General features: G+C 34.7%; 2 protein-coding genes and 1 long non-coding RNA gene across 7 annotated transcripts; 1 reads left to right on the top strand and 2 right to left on the bottom strand.

Moving 5' to 3' along the window:
- Positions 1-1,074: 1,074 nt before the first annotated feature.
- Positions 1,075-6,730, bottom strand: LOC147407369 (alpha/beta-Hydrolases superfamily protein). Its single transcript, XM_086435902.1, has 7 exons — positions 6,488-6,730; positions 6,306-6,407; positions 4,073-4,211; positions 3,370-3,540; positions 2,101-2,344; positions 1,789-1,880; positions 1,075-1,479 (listed from the first exon to the last, which is right to left on the bottom strand). Exons 1-7 carry the CDS (start codon positions 6,582-6,584, stop codon positions 1,203-1,205), a joined length of 1,122 nt encoding a protein of 373 aa, XP_086292028.1. The 5' UTR covers positions 6,585-6,730; the 3' UTR covers positions 1,075-1,202.
- Positions 6,731-10,877: 4,147 nt separating this feature from the next.
- LOC147407368 (alpha/beta-Hydrolases superfamily protein) lies at positions 10,878-18,763 on the top strand. Its single transcript, XM_086435901.1, has 4 exons — positions 10,878-11,649; positions 13,402-13,504; positions 18,036-18,244; positions 18,386-18,763. Exons 1-4 carry the CDS (start codon positions 10,955-10,957, stop codon positions 18,648-18,650), a joined length of 1,272 nt encoding a protein of 423 aa, XP_086292027.1. The 5' UTR covers positions 10,878-10,954; the 3' UTR covers positions 18,651-18,763.
- A 990-nt stretch (positions 18,764-19,753) lies between these two features.
- Positions 19,754-22,722, bottom strand: LOC147407367 (uncharacterized). 5 transcript variants are annotated; one of them, XR_015176775.1, is made up of 4 exons: positions 20,842-22,722; positions 20,314-20,435; positions 19,893-20,216; positions 19,754-19,842 (listed from the first exon to the last, which is right to left on the bottom strand). It is a non-coding gene; the product is annotated as an uncharacterized LOC147407367 (long non-coding RNA). The 5 variants fall into 5 exon arrangements; XR_015176777.1 differs by having other exon boundaries at positions 19,754-20,216; positions 20,842-20,963; positions 21,054-22,722; XR_015176774.1 differs by having other exon boundaries at positions 19,754-20,216; positions 20,842-21,107; positions 21,418-22,722.
- Positions 22,723-26,917: the final 4,195 nt, after the last annotated feature.

The following is a 26,917-nucleotide window of genomic DNA, read 5'->3' as shown; positions in this document are numbered from 1 at the left end:
GAGTCGTGTATTATTAAAAAATTAGTGATTAAATCAATGAAGGAATAAAGTCATAATTTAATCGTGATTTTTTCAAAAAGTAGGAGACTTTGATTACTGAACATGACTAACCCCAGCCTATCCACTTTTTTTTACATCTGTTTTTAATTTTTTTTCATGGGTAAGCAGGGTGGAACTGCATATAGAGACGGGGGGCATGGTCCCCCACAAAAAATATTTTTTAAAATACTTAATTCACGTTACATAAACGGGTTTGAAGCAGCTGAACTCTCCATGTAGGTGTGTGCCGCCACCAAATATTTCTCTATATAAAATCTTGGGATAAAAACTTTTACACTGAACAATATTTTTATACCAAAAACTCAATGAAAACTTGGAAAAATCATTATTTTTTACAAAACATATTTATATAAAAATACTTTCCTTACTAACTTAGTATGATTTCAAGGCCCAGATGGGCACCGGATCATGTTTTTGGATGGTACAAGGCTCAATGACTGTTACTGGTTTGAAATCTTTCTAAATTAGTAAGGAGAGACTTACACTTATATATAAAATCTTGGGAAAAAGAAACTCTTTCACAGTTTCACTAAACTACAGAGCCTTCAACAAATTGTAATTTTAAAGCTCATCCAGTTAAGTCAATTTTACTCATTAATTTTTTGTGTTTTTCAAAATAAATGCTATTTTAGTCAAAATTGCATGGGCTAATTGTTAGGGTTTATAATCAATTTGTCTTCTCCACGAGTTTGAGTTGCAAAAACCAAGAAACCATCATTTCTCATTTTTCAAAGATTTTTCTTCTAAATCTTCTTATTTTCTATTAAAAATCTATTTTCCTATAATTCCCTTACTATTTATAATTTTTCTCGTTTCTTCTATATACGAATAGTGCAGCCCGCAAGGGAAATTCTCTGGGTCCGCGTGAAGACAGGTTTCTAAACTGAGATCCTCTTATCAACACTCACAAACCTCACCAACATAGAGAGCTGACAGCTTCAAGTTTCTGGTTTAGAATCAAGCTATTACTGTATCCACTTTTGTCTTATAATAATCAGGTTTCACTAGCAGTGGTTCACATTCAATCTAAGATTGTATTATATATTGCTTCCAAAAAAATGTATAACTATTACATCTAGGTTACAACAATAATTTAGATCCAGATATGACCATAAAGCTATTATTTAACTGCACAACACACATTAAATTCTCATATGGATAGATGGTCCAAGTTTCAGAGACGACAGCCATTCGGTGAGAGCTTTATTAACAAGCTCTGGAACCTCATCATGTGGACAGTGTCCAGCTTGTAGACTCACAAGAGATGTGTTCGGATAGAACTCTTTGATTCGGTTAGCCTTTCCAGGCCCCACCCAAGGATCCAAGTCACCCCAAAGCAATAAGAGTGGGCAACGCAGTCTGTCTAAGACACTATTGAGTGTGTACTGGGTCTGGTTCAACATGAACCGAGTCATTAACCTGCAGAAATCAAAGCAGCAAACGATATAAAGCAAGAAGAGGAATTAATTGAAGGTTAGCTAATAATAACAATCCGATGTGCTTTGGCCATCAGACCTGTGAAATAAGTGGTTCACAAGGAATGGAAATAAACTTTTCTGTAGAGCATGGTAACTGTGCATTTTGGAAACCAATCTCACTCACTTGAAATCCATTTGGATACCCAGGAACATAACACCATCTTATCTAAAACATTTATTTTAATGGTGAAAAAACAAATATGGAAAATGGTCTTCAAGAAAAATCTTGCTAAGGAGATTTTCTAATTACCTGTAATAAACTTCTCCTGCATTGGGGTCGGCTGCTGGTCTTGTTATTGATTCCACAAGATATTCATCCACGTTGGAAGCATTTATATATACCTGTATTGACAAAGAATACATTCATCTCTCATTAGATGCACATAATGGAACATGTACATAAAAATAGACACAAGTAACAGTGTTGAACACTTGACATCCATACAGGAGATCAAGATCAATTGTTGAATGTGTTCCCCTAAGCATTTCCAGACCAAAAATGACACAATCAGATGGTTGAAAAGAGGAGTCTCTTGTTGGAGTTGGGAAGTAAGTGACATACACTTTTTAAGACGGATTCAATGCGAGCAGGTTGCTTTGCTTGCCAGAATAGAAATCCGAGAACTATACGCTGAAAAACTTCCTTCAGTGGCTTTACTAGAAACTTCTGTAAAACTGTTTCGTTGGAGTTGTTCTCAGTGTCCCCACTTGCACTCCCAAACTGTCCGGCAGAGTTGAGTAATGCAACTCCAACTACTTGCTCAGGACAGTCTGATGCTGAAACCAAGGCAGTAAATCCCCCAAGACTGAAAAACACCATGTTCAAAAGTTCCAAGGGCATTTTATAAGAATCATCCCGGACATGTCAGGACAAAGCAATAGAAAAACATTATATATCTTGAGAATGGGCTCATGGACTGGAGATGTGAATTCCATAAACTCTTTATTCTTTGATTGTGCATTGTATGCCAATCCTGCAGTCTTATCTATTCAAAATTCTTCTTCACATAATAACAATTGAAACAGAGATGGACTTTACATACCAGCACTATCAGAAAATTCATATGTAAGAGAAGGATCACAAAGGATATAATCTATATTAATTAAGTATATTGTGTCTCTCCGATTCTCCTTTCAAATATGGATGTTGTTTTGGAATTATATAACACCTGTGCTTCTGATTTTGAGTCAGCTATCAGAAACCATACAATCACTTGAAGAGTAATTTAGTACCTTTTTTCCTTGCCTTCCAATTTCTGAGATATGATGATAATTAATAGCAAGTTGTTAAGTAAGACCAGTGCATTGTTACAGTACAAGTAGTGGAATTACTGCATTGCGAGTAATTTGGGGACGGGATGTTGTCTTATTGGGTAGAGATGTCATTTACTAGTTTAAGAATTCAATTGAGTCCAATCAGATCAAGCACACAAAGAACTGAATAGAGCACCAAAATCAAACCTAGAAGAGACAAGCTTCCATGAAAGCTTTTGGAATCTTAGAAAAATTAATTGACTTCATGATTGAATTCTTTGGGGGAACTTCATTACATAAGAGTCAGGCCTTTAGTACTGTCAAAAGCTTTCCTCATGAGAAAACAGTAGAACTCATTGTGGAGGAAGTGGCTCAGAACTGAGTGGCTATCCTCTATGGTACCAATGTGTACTAGTGACAAGCAATTTCTAGATTCAGGACAAACTTACAAAACCACTACATCAACTGATGTACACATTATTTTTTTTTACAAATTCAAGAAGATTTTATTGATGTGTGTATCAAGTGTCAGCAGGAAAAGAATATTATTAATAAATCAACTATTGTAGGCTATCACCTGTTTCCGACTAAAATTGTTGGTTCTTTCACTATTTCCTTCAAGAAATCCACTACTTGGTCTCTCCATACCATGGCATCATACTCTATAAGTGCTTTATCACTCCAGCCAAACCCCAGCAAGTCTAAAGCATAAACTTTGTACTTCTTAGCCAACTCTGGTATGTTGTATCTGGCTCACATGGCAAACAGAGAGAATTTCATTATGCATTCAAGGAAAATCACATCAATTACAAGTCAAGGAGAAAGCAAACTCTATGAAGGAATGCTAGCATGGTGGTCTACCCAATACATTTATCAGGAAACAACGTTTACAAGAGTTAATATTTTCCAATCTGCCTTGTAATGTTTCAGGATGTACAGTGAACAAGGATAGAGATGGATTTCAAAACTCAAAAAGAGAAGCATACTTAACAAGCTAAAATCACATAACATTTTCCCCTACGAAGCTGTCAGTTGTAATTTCAGATTTCACAACAAACAGTCAAATCATGATAAAACCCATCCTAATAATTGGAACACACATTAATGCTGCAAGACATCACACTGAAACATATGTTCATATGAAAGATTCAGACTAAGAGAAAATTCTCTACAATGTCCGACATAGATAATAACAATTAAGGATGTTTGAAAGTTTGATGCAAGTTCCTATTGTACATTAACACAATGGCAAAGTTGAAAACAGGTGAGAGAAGATAAACCTCCAATGAAAAGCAGAAGCACCAAACCCATGGATAAGGACAATGGGAAATCCTTCTCCTTGTTCCACATAATGTATTTTGTGACCTCGCCATGTCCAAAAATTGTAGCCCTCTGGCTTGAATGGTAACCTCTCCATCCCTAGAATTCAAATTGAACCAAGTTTACAAATTTTAGAGATAAAATTCCACAAATCCCGAGTTGTGTATGTGTGTAGAGATAATCACAAATCCCGAGTTGTGTATGCATGTGCATGAGAGAGAGATACTAAAGAATAAATAAGTTCTCCAAAAAAATTTATGATCATTTATCTATTTAAAAAGAACAAAATGAAAAGAAAAAAAAAGGTGCATATAGGACTAAAGCATCATGTTTTTTTGGGGATGGATACACCCTTTGTGCTTTCTTTATTTTTCCCTAGGGGAAAAAAGGCTATACTCCCTATACTTAAAAAGTATGATTTGAGAGGGAAAAAAGACTATTCTCCCTATACTTAAAAAGTTGAGATATTTCAGATAAATGTAAGGCAGATAAACACTGAGCTCCCAATATTGAGATATTGTTATGATTTTTCAAGAATTAAAATTTCATATTTCAAAATACGAGGTTTTTTCTTTCATCCGGATTCCAGTGATTTATGCTCATCGTCCATAGGAATTCCTCATAAAGAATTAAGGGCTATAATTCTCTATGGTCTGCACATAAACATCCATGCAGAGGCAATCTCTCAATATTTGAAGTGAACAATTTTCAAACCAATGCTGCAGATGTGAGAGCTCATCAATCCAAAAACAAAGAAAAAAAAATCCTCAAAAGAACTCCATATGCAAAAAACAGCTAACTAGAAAAACAAAATATAAGCTTATTGGACTCAAAAAATTGTCAAATTCTCTTAAATTTGAAAATAGAATTATAATCAGTAATAAATTATTATCCGATGGAAACAACATGCCATAAATGTTGAAAGAGTGAATTCAATTCAAATTTGATGCAATTACAAGACCCTAGTAAGCTTAAATAAAAGATTACTTGACTCTAAAAATAGAAGGCTGATCTAGATATTCCCTTACTAGAAAACCAAATTGTTCTCTAATTAATACTCTAGCTTATATAGATCATAATTAGAAAATCCAAATAGAATATTCTAATTACACAACTTGCCATATTATGATGAGATACATTAGTCGTGATTCAATGTATTTCATGCAGCTTTATATGACACTCCTCTCTGTTCTAATATCCTCCCTCAAACTTGTGGAGATCAAAGATGTACATTATTTTATAGCCTTGAATATCAATTGTCTTCACCTTGTAAGATGACGTTTCCATTGAAAATTGCTTGTAATTGCATTATTATTTGCCAAATGCACCTCCATTGGGATAGAATAGTAATTTTCCAATAGAAAGATGAAGTGAAATAGAACCAAAAAAAAGAGTAGAAGAAAGGGTGGAGGAGCACTAGGCTCAACTCAAATGGATGGGTCCTTAACAAAGGAAGCAGGCTTCTACTAGACCAATAAGAACTCAATCAGAAATAGGGCTGGCAATTGGTGGGATAATATCCGCTTACCTGAAGCATGTATTCGTATCCTTAGCCAACTATATATTCAGTTATCCATATCTATTTACCCACTTTTGCAAAGTATATTCATATCCGACCCATTGCCAGCCCGAATCAGAAAGGATCGATCGAAGGGTGGTTGATCATGGATGATTCAGAGTCTCAAAATAAAGAGTATGATCACGAGGATTTTTTTTTTTTTTTCTTTTGTTAAGTAAATCTGATTACAATAAAAAGGAATGGGGATAGAGATGACCTACCACGTACAAGTACAACCACCTCAGGAACAAAAAAAACCACTAACAAGAGCAGGGGCGGAGCCTGGATTTTCTTGTAGTGGGGGCAAACTATGGTTAGTTGAAGAACTTGAAGATGAATGGCTTTAGGGAGAAATTCAGAGGTTTTTGGTTAGAAGTTGAAGAGAAGGATATTTAGGTCATTTCCAATTGGTATATGAGAAGCCCAGTAAAGAGGCAATGTCACCGAAAAAAATTGGAGGGAGGTGAGGGTGTGGGGGCAAATGGGGCATGTAATTAGTTGAAAATATAGGGGTGTCTCAAAGTTCTGTGGGGGGGCAATTGCCCCCACCAGCTCCGCCCCTGAACAAGAGCCTAACCACCATTAATGAAACATCACTCCTCACATCAACCAATAAAAATGAAAACAAAACTGACCTTGAACAGGATCAGTACTCAAACCAGAACCGATAACCGAAACGCCTGCAACAACAATTCCCTTCCAAGCAAAATTCCTTCTAAGCATTCCACATTTGCTTTCTTTCAAGATAAACATAGCAAATTCATCAATCAAATACACATATTTTCAACTCTGAGATTGAACCAAAAAAGAAACTTACTGTGCCGATTAGTTCTGGAGGGTACGAGATATCGGTGTCCGAAGGGATTAAGAAACTCTGTTCTTGTTGAAGATGAAATGGCACATGAAGAAGACATTGAAACCTAAAATGATATTACACTGAGAGACAAGTATAATTATAAAACGCAGAAAATGATGTTTTGAAATGTTGCAGTGAGCTTCCTTTTTCTGTGGTGAGCGTATGTTTGGAGCTGTGGTTGATTTTAGGCCAAATGAATCTCAAGATTCCATTGGAGTTAGTTTAAGTTTAAGCTTCTTTTCCCGACAAATTTAAAGGTTTAACGTGCTAGTTTCTAACTTACGCTATTGTGCACTTCGAACCTTAAAATACGCCCATATTACGTTATCGTGGAATTGGAGAAATATTTTGAAAGACTAGTGATGAATGCACGCGATTTGATACGCGAATGACTTGGTAAGGGCACATAACCATAGATCATTTTCATCGGGATACATAAAAAAGATGTACAATTCTCTACCATTGCCACATACCCAAATTCATTTTGAATGGAATCGTGAATAATGCACATAATCTTGGTATGCAACTGATGTGGCAAGGGCACATAACCATAGATTATTTTCATCAGGATACACAAGAAAAAGATGTGTTGTTCTATGTCTTGCCACGTTAGCCATGTACCAAGACCGAGTGCATTCATCATTATAATTTTAAATTTTTTATTTTAATTCCATGAATCTTCATTATCTTCTAACTGTTCAACTAAAATAACAAAGTGTGGCTAACAATGGCTTAAAGTTACCCCTTTGAGATACTTAACATCAATATGATTTTAAACTCATCCCAGCCAGATATATATTGAGATTTCAGATATAGATTAAAATCACTTTTAATATGAAATCGCTAAAATAATTAATTTTTAGAATTTAATGTATATGGTCCATATAAATGATTTTGTGTTTGAAATAATATTTTTTTAAGAGTTGTGCTAGAGTGACCTCAAGCTGGAACCTCATGTTGCACTTCTTGATATGAAAGTGGATAGGAATCATAGATTCTTTTTCACTCATATCTTAATGAAAAGCATCCATGGCTCCCATACACTTTCACGTCAAGAAGTGCGATATGAGGCTTTAGTTTGGGGTCACTTCAGCATTATTCCTTTTATAATGTTTGTGATTTATATAAATGTTTTGTGATTGAACATATATTAATTAATTTAAACCAAGTTGAAGACTTTGACTCATAAGATCCAAATTGGGTTTGAAAACTATTATAGTAAAATCCTCCCAAGTAGCCCCAAAGGGTTGGTGATATGGCCAAGACCACACATCCTCAATATGCGATGGATCTTAGGGGATACCTTTAGGAACTTATCCCAAAAGTTATCTTGTGCGGGTGAGGGGATTATGAATGGGGTTACAAATGCCTCGAGAATTGGTTTGGTGATCTAAGAGACTTGGATATCTCGATTAAAAAAAATCCTCCCAAACCATAATATATATGGTACTAGTCATGTGGAACTTATGATCTTCTCCAATCATCTCTTTTGATATTATATATCCTAAATAATTATCCTACTCTGACATCCAAATCAATTTCAATTGTATAGGATGATATGTGACAAGCAACTTGTGCAATAGTTGGTGAATACCACGCCAAACCTACTTGTTTGTCATACATGTAATAATGATTTTTTTTTTTTTTTTAAAATAGAGTCACTGGCCATTGTAGGAGCACAAATTTATTATTTTCTTTTTCTTGGCCACGACCAAAATGCATGATTTGAGCATCATATACTTGTGTGATGGAAAACTGATTTGGGCATTGGTGCTTAAGATTCGTCTGTTTCGTTGTTATCAATGCATAGATACCAATAGAAATAATATAATAGGTGCATGCTCGTGTTTCATTTAGAAATCCCTCATCAACCTTGATTCATTGCAGTATGATCCAAACAATTCAACCAAAGAAGAGAACTCAATCAGGCATATTAATTATCTTAAGGCCCAACCCATTATAAAAATGGGTAGTACACAGACTAGATTTCGTCGAGGTTATTAGCTCACCCTTCTTTAAAGCTTGGCTCATTGAATGACACTTATAAAAATAAAAATGATGCTCATGAAAATGCTTGTAGCTACCTTTATATAATAGACTAATGCGAGGGAGTAAAAATTTCAGGATTTGTGTCATTAGAGGGAAAAACAAAATACTTTCATGGGAAAATAAATTCCATTGGAAAATGAATTCAATGTTGTGCCTATGAAACGTCAACGACACCTAATTTTTTATTTAGAGGTAAGAACTAGTGAGAAATATAAAAATTAAAAAAAATAGTAGAAAAAAATGTTTAATTGTCTGAAAGGTGGAGGAAAATGATTTTTCTGGGAAATGTTACACCCGCCTTGAAAGAAATAAACACGTAAACTCTTTTGAAATATTAAGTGGATAACTTAATTGAAGGGTACAATGAGAATTGAATCCTACAAAACTTGTATTTCTATTTCCATCTCATTTTTTTTTAAAGCAAGCCAAATGCTTGTTACTAGTCTGTACAATTTTTTTTTATAACCGAGATCATTTCATCCTCGCTAACAAGCTTAAACTAACTTAGCAAGCTAGCACCTTCGATTGATTGCTAGAATTTTTTCACAAATACATTCACATTCTTTACCATCTTTTAAGTCATAAAAATCAATTTATTAAGTATATTCTATAATTTATATTTGACTCATGACTGAATAAGGTGTCATGTTTCTGTAAAATAGGAACGGTGTGTATGTGACATGCTTTAGTTGAAGTTTAAAACACCTTGAGCACCTAACCAAGTTGTTCACACAGTGCTATGTGTTTATTCTCAAATCAAAAAGTTCCATAGAGACACCATTCTTATCTATAGGTACGAGACACCACACTGGATCATGACTCTTTCTAATTAGTGAAACACTTTCCTTAATAACTTCTTAAGATTTCAAGCCTTACTAAGGGTCGATTTGCTCGAATGAATTACCACATTAGCAATCCAACAACACAACCCTCAAAATTTCATAAGAAAAACTCGAATCCAATTTTATGTTTTCAAAGAATAACAGTTTTTTTTGTGCTTGATACAAGGTTTTGAAAATCCCAATTTTAATATTAAAATTCAATGATGAAAAGAATTGTTTGAGGATTTTTTTTCAAAGTTCATAGAATTTCGTCCTCTAGAATCCTAAAGCATCTTATATATATATATATATATATTATGTACATAAAATAGTTTAACGGACCGACTAGTTGCACACCACCTACTACTAATTGCATCCCATCACTTAAAAATTCCCCTTTCCACTCCATTTGGATTATTACACTGCAAAATTAATTAAAAAATGTCGCACTCTTTTTGTTTTTGTTTTTTTCTTAATTTTTTTTATAAGTATAATTTAAATTGATGAAAGAAGGATTACAAAAATACAGAAAGAGAAGATTTATAAGATAACTCCTCAGAAAAGAAAGCAAAACGCATCAAAAGAAAATCAGAACACTAGATGTTACAAAAAGAATTCTATCTAAAAACAAAATAATTGAAAGTACTCCCCGAGAACTCCTTATTTAATATTGACCAAAGGTACAAATAGTCCAAAATCTCTAAGAAAACGTCATGAGAGCTTCTCGTCTTACTTTTGAACACCCTATTATTTCTCTCGTTCCACAATCCCCTAACAATAGTTAAGGAAAAAAGAGCCCAAAGGTGTCTTTTTTCTGATGGAGAAAACGCTTTTAGCCCAGCCTTCAATTTCTTCTTCTTCTTCCTTAATCATGTTCGTAGAAGTTTTTGCTAGTTCAATAAATTTTGTAAGGAATACTTAATCATTTCTAAACCATATTTACAAAGTTGCACGTTTCGAAACATTTTGTAAGAAATACTTTGGTTCCAAAGAGAATACAAGCAAAATCAATCATGAGAAAATAAAGCATATGAGTAGGGAATTCAAAGTTGCAAGAATATGAATAAACTTTAAACCATTAAAGATTCGTATTGAAGTCCAATCACTAGGTTAAAAATATATAAGAATATTTTTTAAGGTTGTGATGGTGTGCAACTAGTCGACCCCTAATTTAATTATTAAAATTTTCCCTTCCAGTGAAGCTGGATTCTGACGTGTGATGAGTAACGGCCCAACGAGTATGTCGTGTAGTAGGAAAATCCTGGGGATTTTGTATTTCATTTCTCACTGCGATTCTCACTGCAATGATGTGATAGTCATAGATGTGTTTACTCGAGATACGTGTAAAAGTCATCTACGGTTATGTGCGCACCTCCACGTCAGAAATGTGAGAATTGCAGTAAAGAGAAAAGTCACCCCAGTATTACTCCGTGTAGTAATTCGATAGATATCCGATACGCTACAGTGCCATTTCGAGTTTTCGACAAAAACATCCTTTTCTATCTTGCGACCGTAATTCCACAAATATCATTCGCAAGTCGCAACTTCTATCTCCACTATGGAAACTTCAGTAAGGATTCTTAATTCCACCAATCTCAGTCGCAACTTCCCTCGTTCAGTTCTCAGCAGACACTCTCTCAAACTCCATCCTAAAAGCTCTTCTCATATCTTCTTGAATACGACACGAAACCCTAAATTGCCTCTCATTGCGACAAATTTCGTACGGAACGATTGCGACAATCTCGCTGGTTCCAGTCGCATCCGATCTGCGTCATTCTCTGTTTTCCGATCTTCGCTACATCCACCGAATTCGAATTCATTAAGGTTTCTGCTCTCGCTATCTGCATCTCAGATATTTAACTCTCGTGTTTCAGATGAAGGTGTCGATCGAGTCGTCCATGATTCGAAGGAGAAGTTTTTCGAGTGGAACAGAGTTTCAGGAGCTGTTAATGGTGGAAATCTAGGGATTGTGGGGGATCGAGGGCCTGTTGTAACGGTAGTGTTGTTAGGTTGGCTTGGAGCGAAGCCGAAACACTTGAAGAGGTATGTGGAATTGTATGCTCCGAGGGGAATTCACGCCGTGACATTCGTCGTTCCAGTGAGAGACTTAATATGGTTTGATTTAGGGAGGAGAGTCGAGAAACGGATCTCGGTGTTGGCGGAGGAGCTGGTTTCATGGTTGGAGGAGGAGAAAGAAGATGGAAGGGAGCGGAGCTTGCTTTTCCACACATTCAGCAATACTGGTTGGCTTGCGTACGTTAATTCAGACTCTAATTACCATTGATACACTATTTTTTATTATAATTGATTTTTGGAGAAAGATAGACCCCCAATGGACACTTGGGTATGCTTTTTTGGACAGCATTTGAATGTTATGGTAAGTTAGTTACTGCTTCTTGGATTGATGAAGAATGCTGCAACAAGATTTATAGCGGGAAGGATGAATATCCCATGAAAATCACTTTAGCCATGCCTTGTCATATAGTGTAATAATTGCCTACATGATTTGCTATCCTCCCTGATTTTTATGTTCAGTTTTATTATTTATTTTGTGTTATGTTCCCTTATTTTTTGTCTTTTTAATTTGTAATTGAATGGTGTAAATTTTATAAGATGGTAATAAGACTGGTTATGCTTGACGGAATTGAATTTCAAGAGACTAATAAATGACATGCACATATCATAGCAAGTATGAGGTCTTGGGTGCAAGTCCAACTTACCCCCCCCCCCAAAAAAAAAAAAAAAAAAAAATGTACGTGTATCGTGGGCATTGTAGAACTGGATGGTATAAGACTAGGAAAGAAAATTGGAAAATATGACACCCAAAGGAACTTAGGAGTGGCCCTAAGAAATGATAAAGTAGAGGATATTTAACTTAGATGGTTTTTCCGTGTGTGTAACGAAGACCACTGATGGCACTGGTTGGAATATGTGACTGGGTGCAGGATGAAGGCTCAAAGTGACCGAGGGAAGGCTGGAATGGGCATGGATTGATGCACTTCTGAAGGATTTAGGAAGCATGCTTTAACAAAAGATATGGTCCTGGATAGACTGGAGTGGAAAATTAAAAATTTGTGTAGTGGACCATATATTACTTGAGTTTGAAAAAAAAGAGAGGGAAGAAACTGCCTTCTCTGTCTCTACTCCACATGTGACACTCATATAGTTGCAGCCTTAGTGCCCACCACTCAATGGGCTCCACACAACGTCTAGAATTCACCCCAGTTTTTTTTTTTTTTTTTTGATAAATATAAATTGTATAAATAAAAGGAAGGGGAGGCTGAGGTAGCCCCCAAACAACAAGATTAGAAAAGCAACAAGGGAAAAGCAAAAAGAAATAAAAAATACACGCCCCGCGGGGAGCTAACTAACACCAAAGATATCCCAGTTAAAAACAAAATCTTGGAAACGCACTCCCTCAAAGTCTTTGCTCATCTTTGACCACATGAATAGAAATCCCAAAATCTCTAAGATCACTGTATGAGACGAGTTCTCTTTGCAATGGAAGACCCTGTTATTACGCTCTCTCCAAAGACCCCAGTTGGATTAATACCATTCAGTTAGCTGACGTTGTTGTCCTTCTAACAGTTCACTGTATCAAAATGTGCACTGATAATTAATAAACCAATGTAAGAGCAATTGGTCGCAGATAGGGCTGACAGATGGCTACAATAAGCTTCATAGGGTGACCGGACCTCTTCAAAAGGAACAGAACCCCGACAACAATGTCCAAAACTTGTTTTGAGGACAGGTGGAGGAGTGGGAGTTGAAGGGGCAAAGAGAAAAGTTGGAACTTGAGGTGAACTGACTCTTATTACCTACCTGTACTTACAAACTATCTTAAGGAAGAAATCACAGGACATCTTGAAGTGCTTCTTAGGTCTAAATTGATCTCGAACCTACTGTGAAACTTTTATTTAGGATACTTTGTTGTTTGTTGCTTGAAGTCTGACTTCTTTATACTGTTACTTTGTTTGATAACTATATTTTCTGCTGCATATGCAGTTATGGTGCTATAATTGAGAACTTGCAACGTAGAGGTGACTTCATGGATAAGATCAAAGGATGTGTGATTGATTCAGGAGGGGACCCAAAAATAAGCCCTCAGGTTTGGATCTTGATTTCACTTTCTTCAATGTTTCAGAGACTAGAACCAATTTTCATCAAGATACTTCATAACCTAACTTTACGAATACTGTCAAAATCTACTTAAACTCCCAGTTATATTTATGAAATTGAGAAATCATCTTTTGATTTGATCTACAAAACAACATGGCTCATGATACTCATAGCCGAGGACACATCCGGACATGTACGGCAATGTGATTTAAAACAGGGATGTGGTCCTTCCTCTATACACTACTAAGTTGTTAAACACAACTATTGTTGTTTGATAGTCTTCTTCTTCTTTTTGTGATTGGTAAACCTGTTTTTAATGAGTTCAGTAACTCGGTGCTTGCAGGATTTGAACCTAGATCTCTATATCATCACCCAAAGACTTTACCAACTAAGCTAACTAACACCTGCTGTTTGATAGTCTTCTTCTTTTCATATATTTCTTCCTTTCTTTGATATTGAAGTAGGGGCACCAAAAAGGGTAGTTATATAGTCAATGTTCTAAAAAATGTGGTTTGCTCTGTGATGTATGATGTGGAGGGCTTGATTGTTTTAAAAAGACGAACTCTAAAAATTTCATAATATAAATATATATATATATATATGTGGGTTGGGATCGGTAGACTCATTTAAATTAACTCTTATGTTCACACACAATACTAACAGTGTAAGTGCAAAATCCAATGGTTGGGATTTATCTTCGAGATAGTATTCTTGGGACCTTTTATCTTGGAATATGCATTTATATATATATATTATATATATATATATATATATATATATATATACTAGAGGGCATCCTCTTTCGGGTTGAGGGGGTGAAAGAGGAAAGAGAGCAAAGTTGAAATGGTATTATTGGGAAAATGGAGAAGATAAAAGACAATTTATAAAAGAGTGGCACCCCAACTTTTACTTATTACACCCAAATTAAAATTAAAAAAGTCAATGGCCGAGAATAAGTAAAAGCTGGGGTGCCAATAGAAACTCTCTCTCTCCCTTTCTCTCTTTCTATATATATATGTGTGTGTGTGTGTTTAGATATCTTAGATTTAGGATTTTGTATGAGCCTAATCCTAATTGTAAACAATTATTGAAGCTGTTTGAATGTGTTATAATGCTTTGTAATGTTGAGGTAATAACTTGAACCAAGCTTTTGTAATGTTTGAATGGTGTAGTTTAATCTTTAATTAGGGTGTGATCAAGGTTTAAAATCTCGTATCGTTTCGATGTATAGGTTTCCCCCATAGAATAAAGTTGCTATGATTTACAATATTTTCACTTAGTAGGTGTATTTTGGATAAGCCACACCGATGTTTCAAAATTGTTTGGTGTGCACGCCTTTGAGGTGAGATGTGCATGCATTCCCTCAAAGGCTTATATGGTTCATGAACCTTCTGACTTGAGGTGCTCACTTTTTGGCACCTTTGATTGGGGCACATGTATGGGACAAAATACCAATTGAGTGCCAAAGGAATGAAATTTTGCTATGGACAAGTAGACTTCTAATTTTATGATCGCCTTTAGGAAAAATTGATATGAATGTCATTAATTAGTCACTATGATCCTTAAAGTTACAAGAAAAAGTACACTTGGATATATTTGGACTATTGAGGGTGACAACACGTGGATGAATGGTGTAATTTGTCACTCTTTGTGATGAATTCATTATTATGGATACACATATTTAATTTAGTACAACATCCAAAAATATATATAATTTAGCACAAACCAGATGATGGGACATCAAATATTGAAAATAGATTTTAGTTTTTATTTAATTTTTTTATTTTAGGACTTTAAATTTATGTTTTTTGGGCTTATTTTTTATGTTTTATTAGCCTATGATGATGAGGACATCAAATATTGAAAGTAGATGATGATGTTTTATAAACCCCTACCTTTAATCATTTCCCCATTTTCTTTAACCATTATTTCATTAATCTCTTTTCCAAATCTTTTACCCTTAATCATTTCCTTACCCTACACATCTTTAGCCCTTTTCTCTATCCTACAATAATTGAAATAAAATTTTCATTTTATCTTTTGGGTTTACCCTATCCTAACCCAAATCGTAAACCCATTCTCAAATCCTTAATTCTTACCCAGAATTCAAAATCAAATTCCTTAAACCCCCAATATTTTCTTATTTCCCCTCATCGTCCTGCATCACCTAAGGCCCTTGAGAAATTTCAGGAGTTCAATAAAGGATTTGAGAGTTAATTCTATAAGCACATTTAACATCTGTTTCTCAACTTCACTCCTTCAAATTATGATGCGGGATTTAGCGGTGTGATGTTAAGAGGTTGGGTAAGATATTGATAACAATATGGGAGACGCTTCCATCAAGGCTTAAGTTTGCATAGCATCAACTTTGAGCCAGAATGAGACACTTTCTTTCTAGGTCAGGTCAATTGAATGGAGTCAGTCAGTAAAACTGGTCATCAATACTTGGAGAGGGTGCATAGTATTATAACAACCAACCACTCCTAGATAGTTTTCTTTGCACTGGATGGCTGAATGTCTTGTTAAAAATTTATCACTTTCAGCAATTCAGTGCATTACACGACTGCTAGGGGTACAGTAGTGGTGATGATGAAATGGTGGATTGGACAAAGGAGGAGCTAGTTTTGTTTTGCAAGGTCCTTTCTTTTTGGTCCAGTAAGTCAATTGGCTTTCGAACAGGCTCTATTCCGGCTCATTAAGCCTTCCTCGCTCCTTTTGTCCTTATTGAACAACCTAAGGGGGTGTAGAAATAAATTAGAAATATGCTATTAAAAGAACTATCTTATGCTGCCCAAAAGAAGTCCAAGACCTTGCCTACAAATAATTTGTCGCCTAAACAAACACCAGGCGGGATGGGTTCCTTCATGCATGCAACATAGTGAACTGCTTGCCCAACCAACCAGGTTTGGTGGATGACGTTGTCGTTCTTTCCTTTTCAAGTTTCGAAGCAGTAAGGAAATACCTCCTCTCTGCCAGGGAATTGAGCTCTGCAAAGCATAAAAAGTCTCATGGGTTGCACACACAGTCCATATTGTAGTCAGTATAATATCTTCTTTCCCATCTATGGAGTAAGAAACATCAAAACACTGCCCTATTAATTGGCTTGGAGAGGAAACTTGCAAGCAGTGATTGCTTTAAAGTCGTGCTAGAAGTTTCACCTTCCCCCTGCCTAGATGAAGCAGGGAGTTAGCAACACGGCTTTGGATCAGAGTTTTGTGGTCGTATGGGTTAGTGTGCCGCAACTCGAAATAGTAAATTGCCATCAAAACACTGCATTTATTTTGCAACACTAAGAGGGACTAGAGTTGGGCAGAGTTGAGATTGGTGAATATTCCAGTTAAGATGTTGTGAACATATATTGAACTTCAGCCGAGGCTATAACATAGAATCATCTAGATGAGATTGTGTTACTAATGACAATAGCTCACTACAAATGCTTAATGAATGCTTTTTTATTTTGTCTCCTAGTCATCAAAAAGGCCATTTCCCTGTGCCTATGACAAGAGAGTCTGACATGGTAGATTGTTGTGTGTATGGTCTATCCCCAGGATTTGAAAGGATGAGCCAAAGCATGCTAACTGAAAAACACCGGAATGAGGAATAAATAGCAGCAATCGTAGGCCATTGCCATTACCCTTTGTTATAAAAGTAAGCATAAATGGAAAATGTTAATAGTTGTTAGAGTAGTTTCTCCTTGCATTTTCCTGGTGTGCCTGTCAGAATATGGCTTGTTTTGGTGGGCCAAATGCCTGAACTTTGAAAGGGTAGCTGTTAAGGCAATATCTATGACTCGAACTATTTTTGAAATGGTGGAAAGCCACTTTTCTTAACTAGTAGAATTTGGAGTTGCAAGATTAAGATTATAACTGTCAACTATAAGTGATCTTCTATCGTTTGAGATATTTCAGAGGCTTCCTATTTGAAGAGTTTTAATTGAGATAGGATGAAATAGTTGATCAAAGGAACAAAATGTTCATGATCTTTTTCCGATGCCTTCGAGGGATAATTTGGGGCTTTGGACCTATGTGGATTTGTAGAGGCACCTGTACCTGGGCATAGGTTCTTTCACTGGAGAAGGGCAAAAATCAGAGATGTTTTATTAGAAGATGTCAAGATGGTAAGAGTTCTTGAGAAGGTGTTATTGCTAGTGAAGTGTGAAGAAGTTCGAGTTTTGATGAGAACTTTGAGGAGAGCAGAGCTCATCAACCTGAAAAGGTGGTTGGCCCTACCTGAAATCCCAAAGTTAGTGGGAGGAAAAGGTCGACCTTCTTAAATCCATAGAGGTCACTTTTTTATTTTATCAAAGATGAGAGTCGTGAAGACCTGTTTTTTCTTAGTAAATTACTTGTCAATTTGATTGTGTTTTCTGTAAATGAATCCGTAAAAAGGTCTCGTCCCTAAAAGATTCTCTGTGGAATGTGTTGACTTATGCAGTTGCTTCATGATGTTGGCTTTCCTATTTGATCATCTGTATAATTCAGGGGTGTACTTTTTGACATATCCTTTTTGACCCTTGATAGGTCTGGGCTGCAGGGTTTTCTGCTGCATTGCTGAAGAAGCGCAATTCTACAACTCTCCATTCAGTTGGGGATATAGAAGGACATGAATCCCAAACCGATAAGAGCATGTCGAAGGTGCAAGACAACGAGCCCCTCTTGATTGAAACCTTTCTCCTTTTAATCTTGGAGAAGGTATTCTCTGTTATTCTGAAGTTGCCTGATGTAAGACGGTATGTAATCTGTTTACTTTTATAAACTGATGTACCTTTTGTCACGATATAGAATCAGAAAAATACCTCCGTTACCTCAAATGATAATAATGGAGATTCAATACCTTTAAATATTAACGCATTGGTGCTGGTGTTTCACAGGAGATTAAACAAGGTCATCTTCATCCTCTCAAAGAATCAGCCTTCCTGTCCTCAGCTCTACATGTACAGTACAGCTGACAAGGTCATCCCGTTTCGGTCAGTGGAGTTGTTTATTCAGGATCAGAAGATCATGGGGAGAAAGATATGGACCTATAACTTCGGGTCGTCCCCCCATGTAGACCATTACAGGAACTTCCCTCGTGTATATGCGGCAGAGCTTCACAGGTTCTTGGAAGTTTGTCTTACTAAGATTGGTCAGAAGTGAAACTACTGCAGCTCCAACTCATTTTACCGCTTAAATGAGCTGGATCCTCCTGTCATGCTCTCTTAGAACTGCTGGGACAGTAGTAATGGAAGCCTAATAATCTTCCCCCCCCCCCCCCCCCCCCAAAAAAAAAAAAAAAAAGTCTAATCCCAGCAATATACACAAGAGGTAATATATGATTTTTTATATTAGTTTCAGAAAGAATGTAAACGTACGCTTTTTCTATTTGGATGCGTATCGCTCATTTTGCAATACAAATAATAAAAAATACAACAGCATCTCCATTTCTTACCACCAACATGAATTCTGAAATTTTTCCATAACTAAAAGATGTGGTTGTTGGGGTATTGGAGGAGCAGGCAGTATTTGATTATGTTTTTAGTTGCTGTTCCTTCGAATGTAGTTATGCTGATAAAAGTTTAGCAGAAGCTGTGGGATCTAGCTTTTTCATTTGTTTATTACTTTTTCTTTCCCACTTATTTGTTAGGATGATTTGGTCAGATAAAAAATAAGTAATATTTTAACTGCCCATGAATTGGAAGTGATTCAGTCACTTGCTAGTTGTTACTGATACCATCTTCAACGAGAATTCAAGATGTTGAAGCTCTACAATAGAAGTTCTACAGTATATTTTTTTTCTTCTTAATTTGTTCGTGTGTGTTTTATGCAAGAGAGTGATTGCAGGGTTTGGATCCCAGGTCTATGGTTTAAGTAAATGTTGAGAGATGCGGATGGAGACTTGAACACAGTTAATGCTATTTTCGAATGTGCAGCAATGTAGGTGTGGACATCAATAGTGTTGCATGTTACAAGCTACAGCACACACAAGATGACTAGAAAATGTCATGAGTGACAATTTAGCACGGTACCGCTCTTTCTTATTTATCTTTAAACTTATTGAGTCTACTGTCACAATAATTTTAAGGTTACAATAACCAGGGTTGAAACTACAACTTCCTCCACAAGGGGAGTTGATTCCTTTCTTGATAAGTCCACTCCAGTTCAATGGAAACACAGCAAATTAAAGTTTATATTCTACTTACCTGCAATACGTTTTATATGATTGAATTAACTTGATTGCACATCTAGTCCAACTCAACGAGTTCTTGAAGATCAAAACTATATTTTCTCATCACTCTTATTAAAACTAAAGAACTAAAACACTTGTTTGCTATTATCATTTGTACTCAACCTCGTATACAACCAAATCACTCTCTTAACCTACACAAACTCATCTCATACCTAGAAATATACCTTTAACGTCTAATTTACAGTGGAATCCATTAGCACCATACCCTTCCCTACCTACCAATAGTATAAAACTACCAGTTCGAGGTATTTTGAACAGTATGGTTGGTGTGGCATATTGACACAAAATTAAACTGCATTGTGACACTACTTTTGCATTGGAAGTAGATGTCTATTCATATACTCATTCCCTGACCAGTATTTGGATTCAAGGAGCTGAAGCTGGTGACATGATTCTGTGATTTGTATTTGTAGGAAGGACCTTATGTGGTTACGACAGGACATTCATTGAGAAATGCCCAGTTGCTCCTAGTCCACCTGTGAGAAAAAAGAGACCAGAGTATATGAGTAATCATCCAAAGGAGAGAACTAGAAACTTGGGGATTGGTTATTAGGTCGATATACGCACACCCACCAGTACTTTTCAAGCTTCTCTGGAGTTGTTAAGGAGTTGACATTCAGGAAGTTCTCCCTTGTGTATGTCACAGGCAACAAAATTGATCTTTGATAGCGTCCTGATTCTTTATATTTGCTCTCCTGTCATGAATACAGATCAGTGTTTTGATAATCAAATGGGTTTTGCATTGACAAAGTCATTTGAGATTTCTCCAAGGAAGTATGGAAGCATAGAACAATAAGATATGATCTAGATATCCAGTCATTCTAAAAATCTTAACTCTTTCATTCTCAATATCTTATAACTCGGTAAAGGAACTTGACTCATTTGAGTTCACTGGGTACTCAGATAAGTCGGGATAATGCCGTGCATATCACACGATAGTCACTGCAGGTCACAGAATTTGCAAAAGCATGGGGACACTCAGCTGAGTCGGGTCATTTTTTTTTTCTTCTTAAACCCTTATCCGAGTTCACAAGTTGATAGGCTGGGAGATATATTTGGGACATGCAAGCAAACACATAGGGAATGTGTATTAGATTGGACCTGACTGCCCTGTTCTGGTGAACCCAAAATTGATCTGAGATGTTCTTCCTCGATTTGTTTCTTTGATCTTCAGTAAGTCTCTATTTCTCTTTTGGTGAAGGACTTGTTCCTCTCTAATGTCACTGAAAAGATCCACTATAGTCAGCAGCAACCAATGTATAGGTATTTCCATTCTAGAAAACCAACTATCATTTTCATCTTCTGTGCCTCACCACAAGCATTGGGCTTGGTAGCATAATTCTTTTTTGCTGTTCAGTTGAAATCTACTGGAGAAATAAGCAAAAATGGAAGATGTCAAGTTTGAGAGTATAAGTATTAAAATAATCAGTTATAAGGGCCTGTTTGGATGGAGGATGTCTTGGAGTACTTGAGAGTTGGACTCATAATAGGGTACTCAAAACAGATAGAAATTCAACGGAAATGGATTGGACTTGTACTACTGCCTAGGCACAAGCAAAGCAAAGTTGCAATTGTGGTCAAATTTAAAAGTTGAGAGGTCTGGGGGTTATAATTTCTAGAAATTCATAATCTATCAGAGTAAAAAAGAAAAAGAAAGGGAGAGTCTAGGGAGATTACCAACTTTAGGATCTTGGACAGCTGAGTCCCAGCCTCCCATCAGAGAACCCATTAGTTAGAACCTTCAGTTTTTTGGAGCACAACTCTACTCTACTAAAGTTTGCTATCTTCAGACCTCAAACAGATGGTTTTAAATTTGACACGAATCTGTTTTTGGATCTTAGCACTGCTCGTTCTTATCTCCAAAAAAAAAGTAGAGAATAGATTGTGGTTGGCCGTATCATCAAGTCCCACTAATTTTTTGTTGCATCTTCTTGCATGGGCATTCAACCTTACATGCATTGTGACACCTGTCCAGTTGTCTACCTCACCATTCTCTTGCTAAATGCCAACTACGTGGAGATGATGTACAAATCCGAAAACGGATGACATAGCCCCAATTGGCCAGGATTTTGTCTACATTTTTTCCCCTCCTTTGTTCGTAGTTATAATTGCAGTTGTACATAAATCTTTATATATATATATATATATATATATATGTAGAGGAACGGGTTATTTTGACAAAATCCTAGATAATATTCTAAACAATATGACTAAAAAATTTCAGAATTGACTGATTTTTTATGAGGATGATCTCTATAGTCAATAGATCATTCTCGTAAAAAATCAGTCAATTCTAAAACTTATAAACCCATAAAAATTGGTTACAAACTAATGGTAAAAAATTGACGGGTCATGATTCTTCAACTTATAAAATAGGGTTAGAAATTTCAGAATTGACTGATATATATATATATATAGGGTCCCGTTCAGCACCAAACATTTTAGCCAATCATTTTTGTCTTACATGGGTTAGAAGTTTTGGAATGGGCTGATTTTTGGTGAGGATGATCTCTACGGTGAGGAGATCATTCTAACCAAAAATCAGCCCATTCCAAAACTTCTAGCCCCATGTTTACAAGTTGAAAAATTGTGGACCGTCCATTTTTCGTAAAGATTAGCACTTTGTTTAATATACAAATGAGTTCTGATAATATGACTTGCCAGGTGGCTTACTCAATTGACTCCTTAACGTGGACAAGTTCGGGAATCCCAGATCTTTATGCTTTGAGATACATGACTCCCTTGAGATATACCTTTTATGGGGATGTGCAATCATGTATCCTGAGATGTACAAATCTATGATTCTCAAACTTATCACATCAAGGAGTTGATTGAGTATGCCACTTGGTGAGTCATATCATCACAACTCTATACAAATTAAAAAGATTTCTATAAAAATCTTTAAGAAAAAAAATAAAATAATGAATGCACACAATCTTGGTATGTTGTTGAATTGATAAGGAAACAAAACTACACATGTTTTTCCTATATAATCTGATGAAAAAGATCTATGGTTCTGTGCCCTTGTCACGTCAGCTGTGTAGAAAGACCGGGTGGATTCATCACGACTCAACCAAAAAAAAAAAAAAACTTAATGATAGGTCCATTGCTTTGGTCAAAACTGTTTTTGACTTCCAACAGTGATATTTTGAACTCTATTAAAAAAAAAGGAGCAAGGCCAATACATGTACAAATATCTAGAAAATTTACTGATGAACAAGGACCCTTTAATGGATTTGTTTTTTCTTGGGGGCTAAGTAGTGGATTTGTTAGTTTACTTTATGTTTCTTATGACACGATGCAATGGTGACTTATTGTCATTATCATGTTAGGCTGCCTACTAATTGAGAGTCCCCACTATTATTGAGGTGAGTTTCCTAACATATGGTGTAGTGTAATAGAATAATCGAATCTAACTTGGGAAATTATAATTTACAAACGACAACTCATGTTCATATCAAAACTTTGAAAATTAGAATATATATTTGGAAAAGAAAAGTCAAGGGATTCAGGTTAATTTTTTTATTATTAATCTATTATTATAATAATAAAATAAAAAATAAAAAAAACCAAGGACGAGGGATATGTCATCCATTTAAAAATATTGAATATCTCTGATATTTATCAAAATATGAGGGACAGCTTCCATGTGAAGAAGACACAATACCTGCCTACTACTTTTATATCGTATGCAATCAATGCCTGCACGTTGAAGGCATCTAATAATTCGTCTCAAAAGAATTGTTTCCACCACATTACACCTAACGTCTCCATATTTTCCTTTTATGAATATCCACGTTTTCAAATAGATGACATGTCCCTGGACTTCGATCTTCGATATATTATTTTTTTAATGAGTTGCACTGGAGTAACATTGAAATTGACACCGTTTCACACCTTGGTGGAGGAAGGATTTAAAGATGCTTCTCACTTGTATCTCCATGAAAAGTATATATGGTTCTATACACATATCCACATCAACAATGTGTGAAATTATGTTAATTTCAATGTTACTGCAGCATTTTTCTTCCTTTATACGGATAAAAACAATCTAAAAACCCTTGATTTTTTTCTTTTTAAATTGGTTATTCTCAAATTTTTGGAAAATATGATGATAATAACAACAATATTAATTTATTTTTCATTAATCTATGAGAGAAGATCGAGGTCAAAGGGAGATGTTATTGGTTTCAAAAATATAAAGGACTGCATGTCCTACAAAGTAGATGGTTTCTCACAAAATTATTAAGTTCCACATATCACATAAAGGAAAGGATTTCCCCAAAATTTTGAAATAATGGACTCTTTTAGTCTTGGTTTTCTTTTTCTTTTTTATATTTAAATCTTGTTTTAAGGTCACAAGTTCCGCCCTAATTTGTGATTTATGATTTATGATCTCAAGAACCCAAAATATTCTTAAATTTTAATTAATAAAATGTTTGTCATCTCACACCTTATAGTAAATATTGGGTCAACCACAATAGTCTTATTTTGCCACTTAATCATTGTTAGTTTGTACCGTAAGGGCCAAGCTAAGATTGCATTAAATACGCCTCCACAATTTATTTTACCACTTAAAACTCCCTAAATTTTTTTGGGCCAATGATTTTAAAGGACTCTTTATTGAGAATATTTACTGATGAGTCTCTTAGTAAAGAATACAGACCATTTAAGTTTCACTTAATAAGATATTGAAGATTTTTTAAGAAAAATATCTGAAAACCCCTATTAACAACTTTTCAAACTGGTTGATATAAAAATATATGGAGTCAAATAAAAACTTAATCAATTTATTTGATTATTAATATTTCTTTGAAAATTAAAATAAATAATTTTATTTATTAAATTTTTTGACTCATTTGAGTTGACTTTCTAATTTTTAGTTGAATCAATTTGATGAACATTAAAGTTGAGTTTTAAAATTATATTTTAAGTATATAAAGTAATTTATATATTTTAATGAATCTAGTATACATAGACCAAATCAGTTTGATGATGATGATCATACTCATCATCATCATTATTGTAGTCATCATCTATGTGAGTTAAAGATTACTAATTTTAAGAAGAGAAAACAAGGATTGTTTTTTTCATTTAGATTTTTTTTTTTTCATTAATCTATAAGAGATGATCATAGTCAAGGGGCATGCCATTAATTTTAAAACATTGAAATACATAAAAAAATTCTCAAGTAAACATGTCTCTTCAAACCTAAAAAATCCTTAAAAGGGTAATTATGGCATTTTTCTTTAAAAATCCTTTTTAAACTAAGATTTAATAAAGTAAATATTAAAAATTCTATATTTTTAGAAGGGATTTTTCGGTACATCTTTTCAAGAGAGATTTACCTGATAGACTGAACTGTTGCATTTTTATTACAAGAACTCTCTTGGAGTTCTAACAACTCTAAGAGAACCTTACTTTATGAAGTTTGTAACCCACCAAACCTCATTTTATCATGTTTGTTACCGAGCAAACTCTAGCGTGAGCATCCATGTCGTAAAATTTAAATTTATGCCATTAATTTGCTATTTAACATACCTTGGAGTGGATTGTTATTGAGTCAATTAGGGCATCCAAAAACATGGTTTGATGTAAGAGGGTTATTAAGAAAAAAATTCTACGAATTTTAAAAAATTAAAATTGGGAAAAAAAAAGAGAGTTAATTTTCACCGTGATTTTTAATTTTTAATTTGGGAGTTCGATAAAGTACGGGAGTTTTTGTAATAAAATTGCGATAGATAGGTCTGCAGGATAAATCTCTCTATTTTCAAAGGTGTTCTAAGTGGATAGTTTTTTAGTGTTCTACAAGGTGAATCTCAAACCCATTTACTATTTACACAAGCCCCCCTAAAGTTAAAACAACTCCACCCTAAATTTTTCATTTTAAACTAGGTTAGAAATTCTCCAAATCACAAGTTTATTCTCATATTCTAAGGATTGGTCATAAATTATAAAAGAATAATTATATTATTCAATGATGTTGGACACAAAATATTCAATGCCAATAAAATATTATTTATTTTTAAAAGACAAAAATACCCTTCATTTACTATGTGTTAGATAAAATTTCTTTATTAACAAAATATAAAGAATAATTATTGTATCTAACTATATTGTACGCAAAAAATGTGTGTATTACAAATCTAAAATCATTGTAAATTCCCTTTTCTTTTTTTTCATAATATTAGATTCTTTAAGTAACAAAAAAAAAAAAAAATATATATATATATATACACAGAAATATAGTAGAATATTTTTTAAATATTTTGGAATAATATATATTTTTGAAAATAATATATTTTAAATAATTAAAAGTAAAATTAGGTTGGATATAAACTTCTTGGTCTTAAAAAAAAATTGAATGCAATTGTAAAAAAGAAAGAAAGAAAATAAAGATAAAGAAAAAATGGGCAAGGAAACCTATCATGATTTTAAGGTTTATAATATATAAATAGAATAATCTTAAATATCCAACTGAAAAAATGTTTTTTTATCTTCAAAACAAGTAATATACAATTAATTATCTATTTGTTATTTCTACTCAAATCGTTACAAAAAGGGATGATCATCAAACTCCGAGGGGGTTGGCTCAATGGCAATTTTAGACCAATAAACGATCAATGCTCGTAGGTTGTGAGTTTGATATCCAATATGAGCATTAATTCCTCAGGGATCACTAGTGAGGGCTCACTCTCACTTACCCTATATGTGTAATGTGTAGGCATTGCATGTGCCCCGAGATTAGTCCTTGGACAAGATCATAGTTTATATGGATTGGGCAAAGTCTAGTTATGACCCCGGTCTACTATTTATGGTGATACCCAGTTATAAAAAAAAAAAAGGGGAAGGGGGAGGGGGAGTATGTGAAAGGAGAATTTGTAAGATTTAGGAAATGTTTATTTCCAATAAACGGAAGAATCTGTAAACCTTACTTGTTGTATAAAAGGTTACACATAAAATATAATAAGTATTAATTATTTTAAATAAAAAAATATCAAAATTTTTGAGATTTTAAAAATATCAGATAAGAAACATTAACTTTTAATAGGTTGGCAAATTGTGAGATTAGTTTGTGCCACGATAAAATGGTGCTGTTTGGACATTATTTACTCACTAATGCTGGAGTGACATTGGATTAATTTCTCTTTTTACATTTCTGATGTGGAGGTGCGCA

The sequence above is a fragment of the Akebia trifoliata genome, chromosome 3 (genome assembly GCF_017979445.1).
Source record: "Akebia trifoliata isolate Shusen 1 chromosome 3, ASM1797944v1, whole genome shotgun sequence".
In the NCBI taxonomy this organism is placed as follows: Eukaryota; Viridiplantae; Streptophyta; class Magnoliopsida; order Ranunculales; family Lardizabalaceae; genus Akebia; species Akebia trifoliata.
This window is presented reverse-complemented; position numbering and strand designations above follow the sequence as displayed.

Bases quoted from the DNA above. Each gene is read 5' to 3' on its own strand.
- LOC147407369 (XM_086435902.1), bottom strand. From the start codon at position 6,584: ATGTCTTCTTCATGTGCCATTTCATCTTCAACAAGAACAGAGTTTCTT. The intron at 4,212-6,305 runs GTCAGTTTTGTT...TTTGAATTCTAG, and splicing joins GAGTACTGATCCTGTTCAAG to GGATGGAGAGGTTACCATTC. The intron at 3,541-4,072 runs GTTTATCTTCTC...CATGTGAGCCAG, and splicing joins GCTTCTGCTTTTCATTGGAG to ATACAACATACCAGAGTTGG.
- LOC147407368 (XM_086435901.1), top strand. From the start codon at position 10,955: ATGGAAACTTCAGTAAGGATTCTTAATTCCACCAATCTCAGTCGCAAC. The intron at 11,650-13,401 runs GTACGTTAATTC...CTGCATATGCAG, and splicing joins AGCAATACTGGTTGGCTTGC to TTATGGTGCTATAATTGAGA. The intron at 13,505-18,035 runs GTTTGGATCTTG...GACCCTTGATAG, and splicing joins ACCCAAAAATAAGCCCTCAG to GTCTGGGCTGCAGGGTTTTC.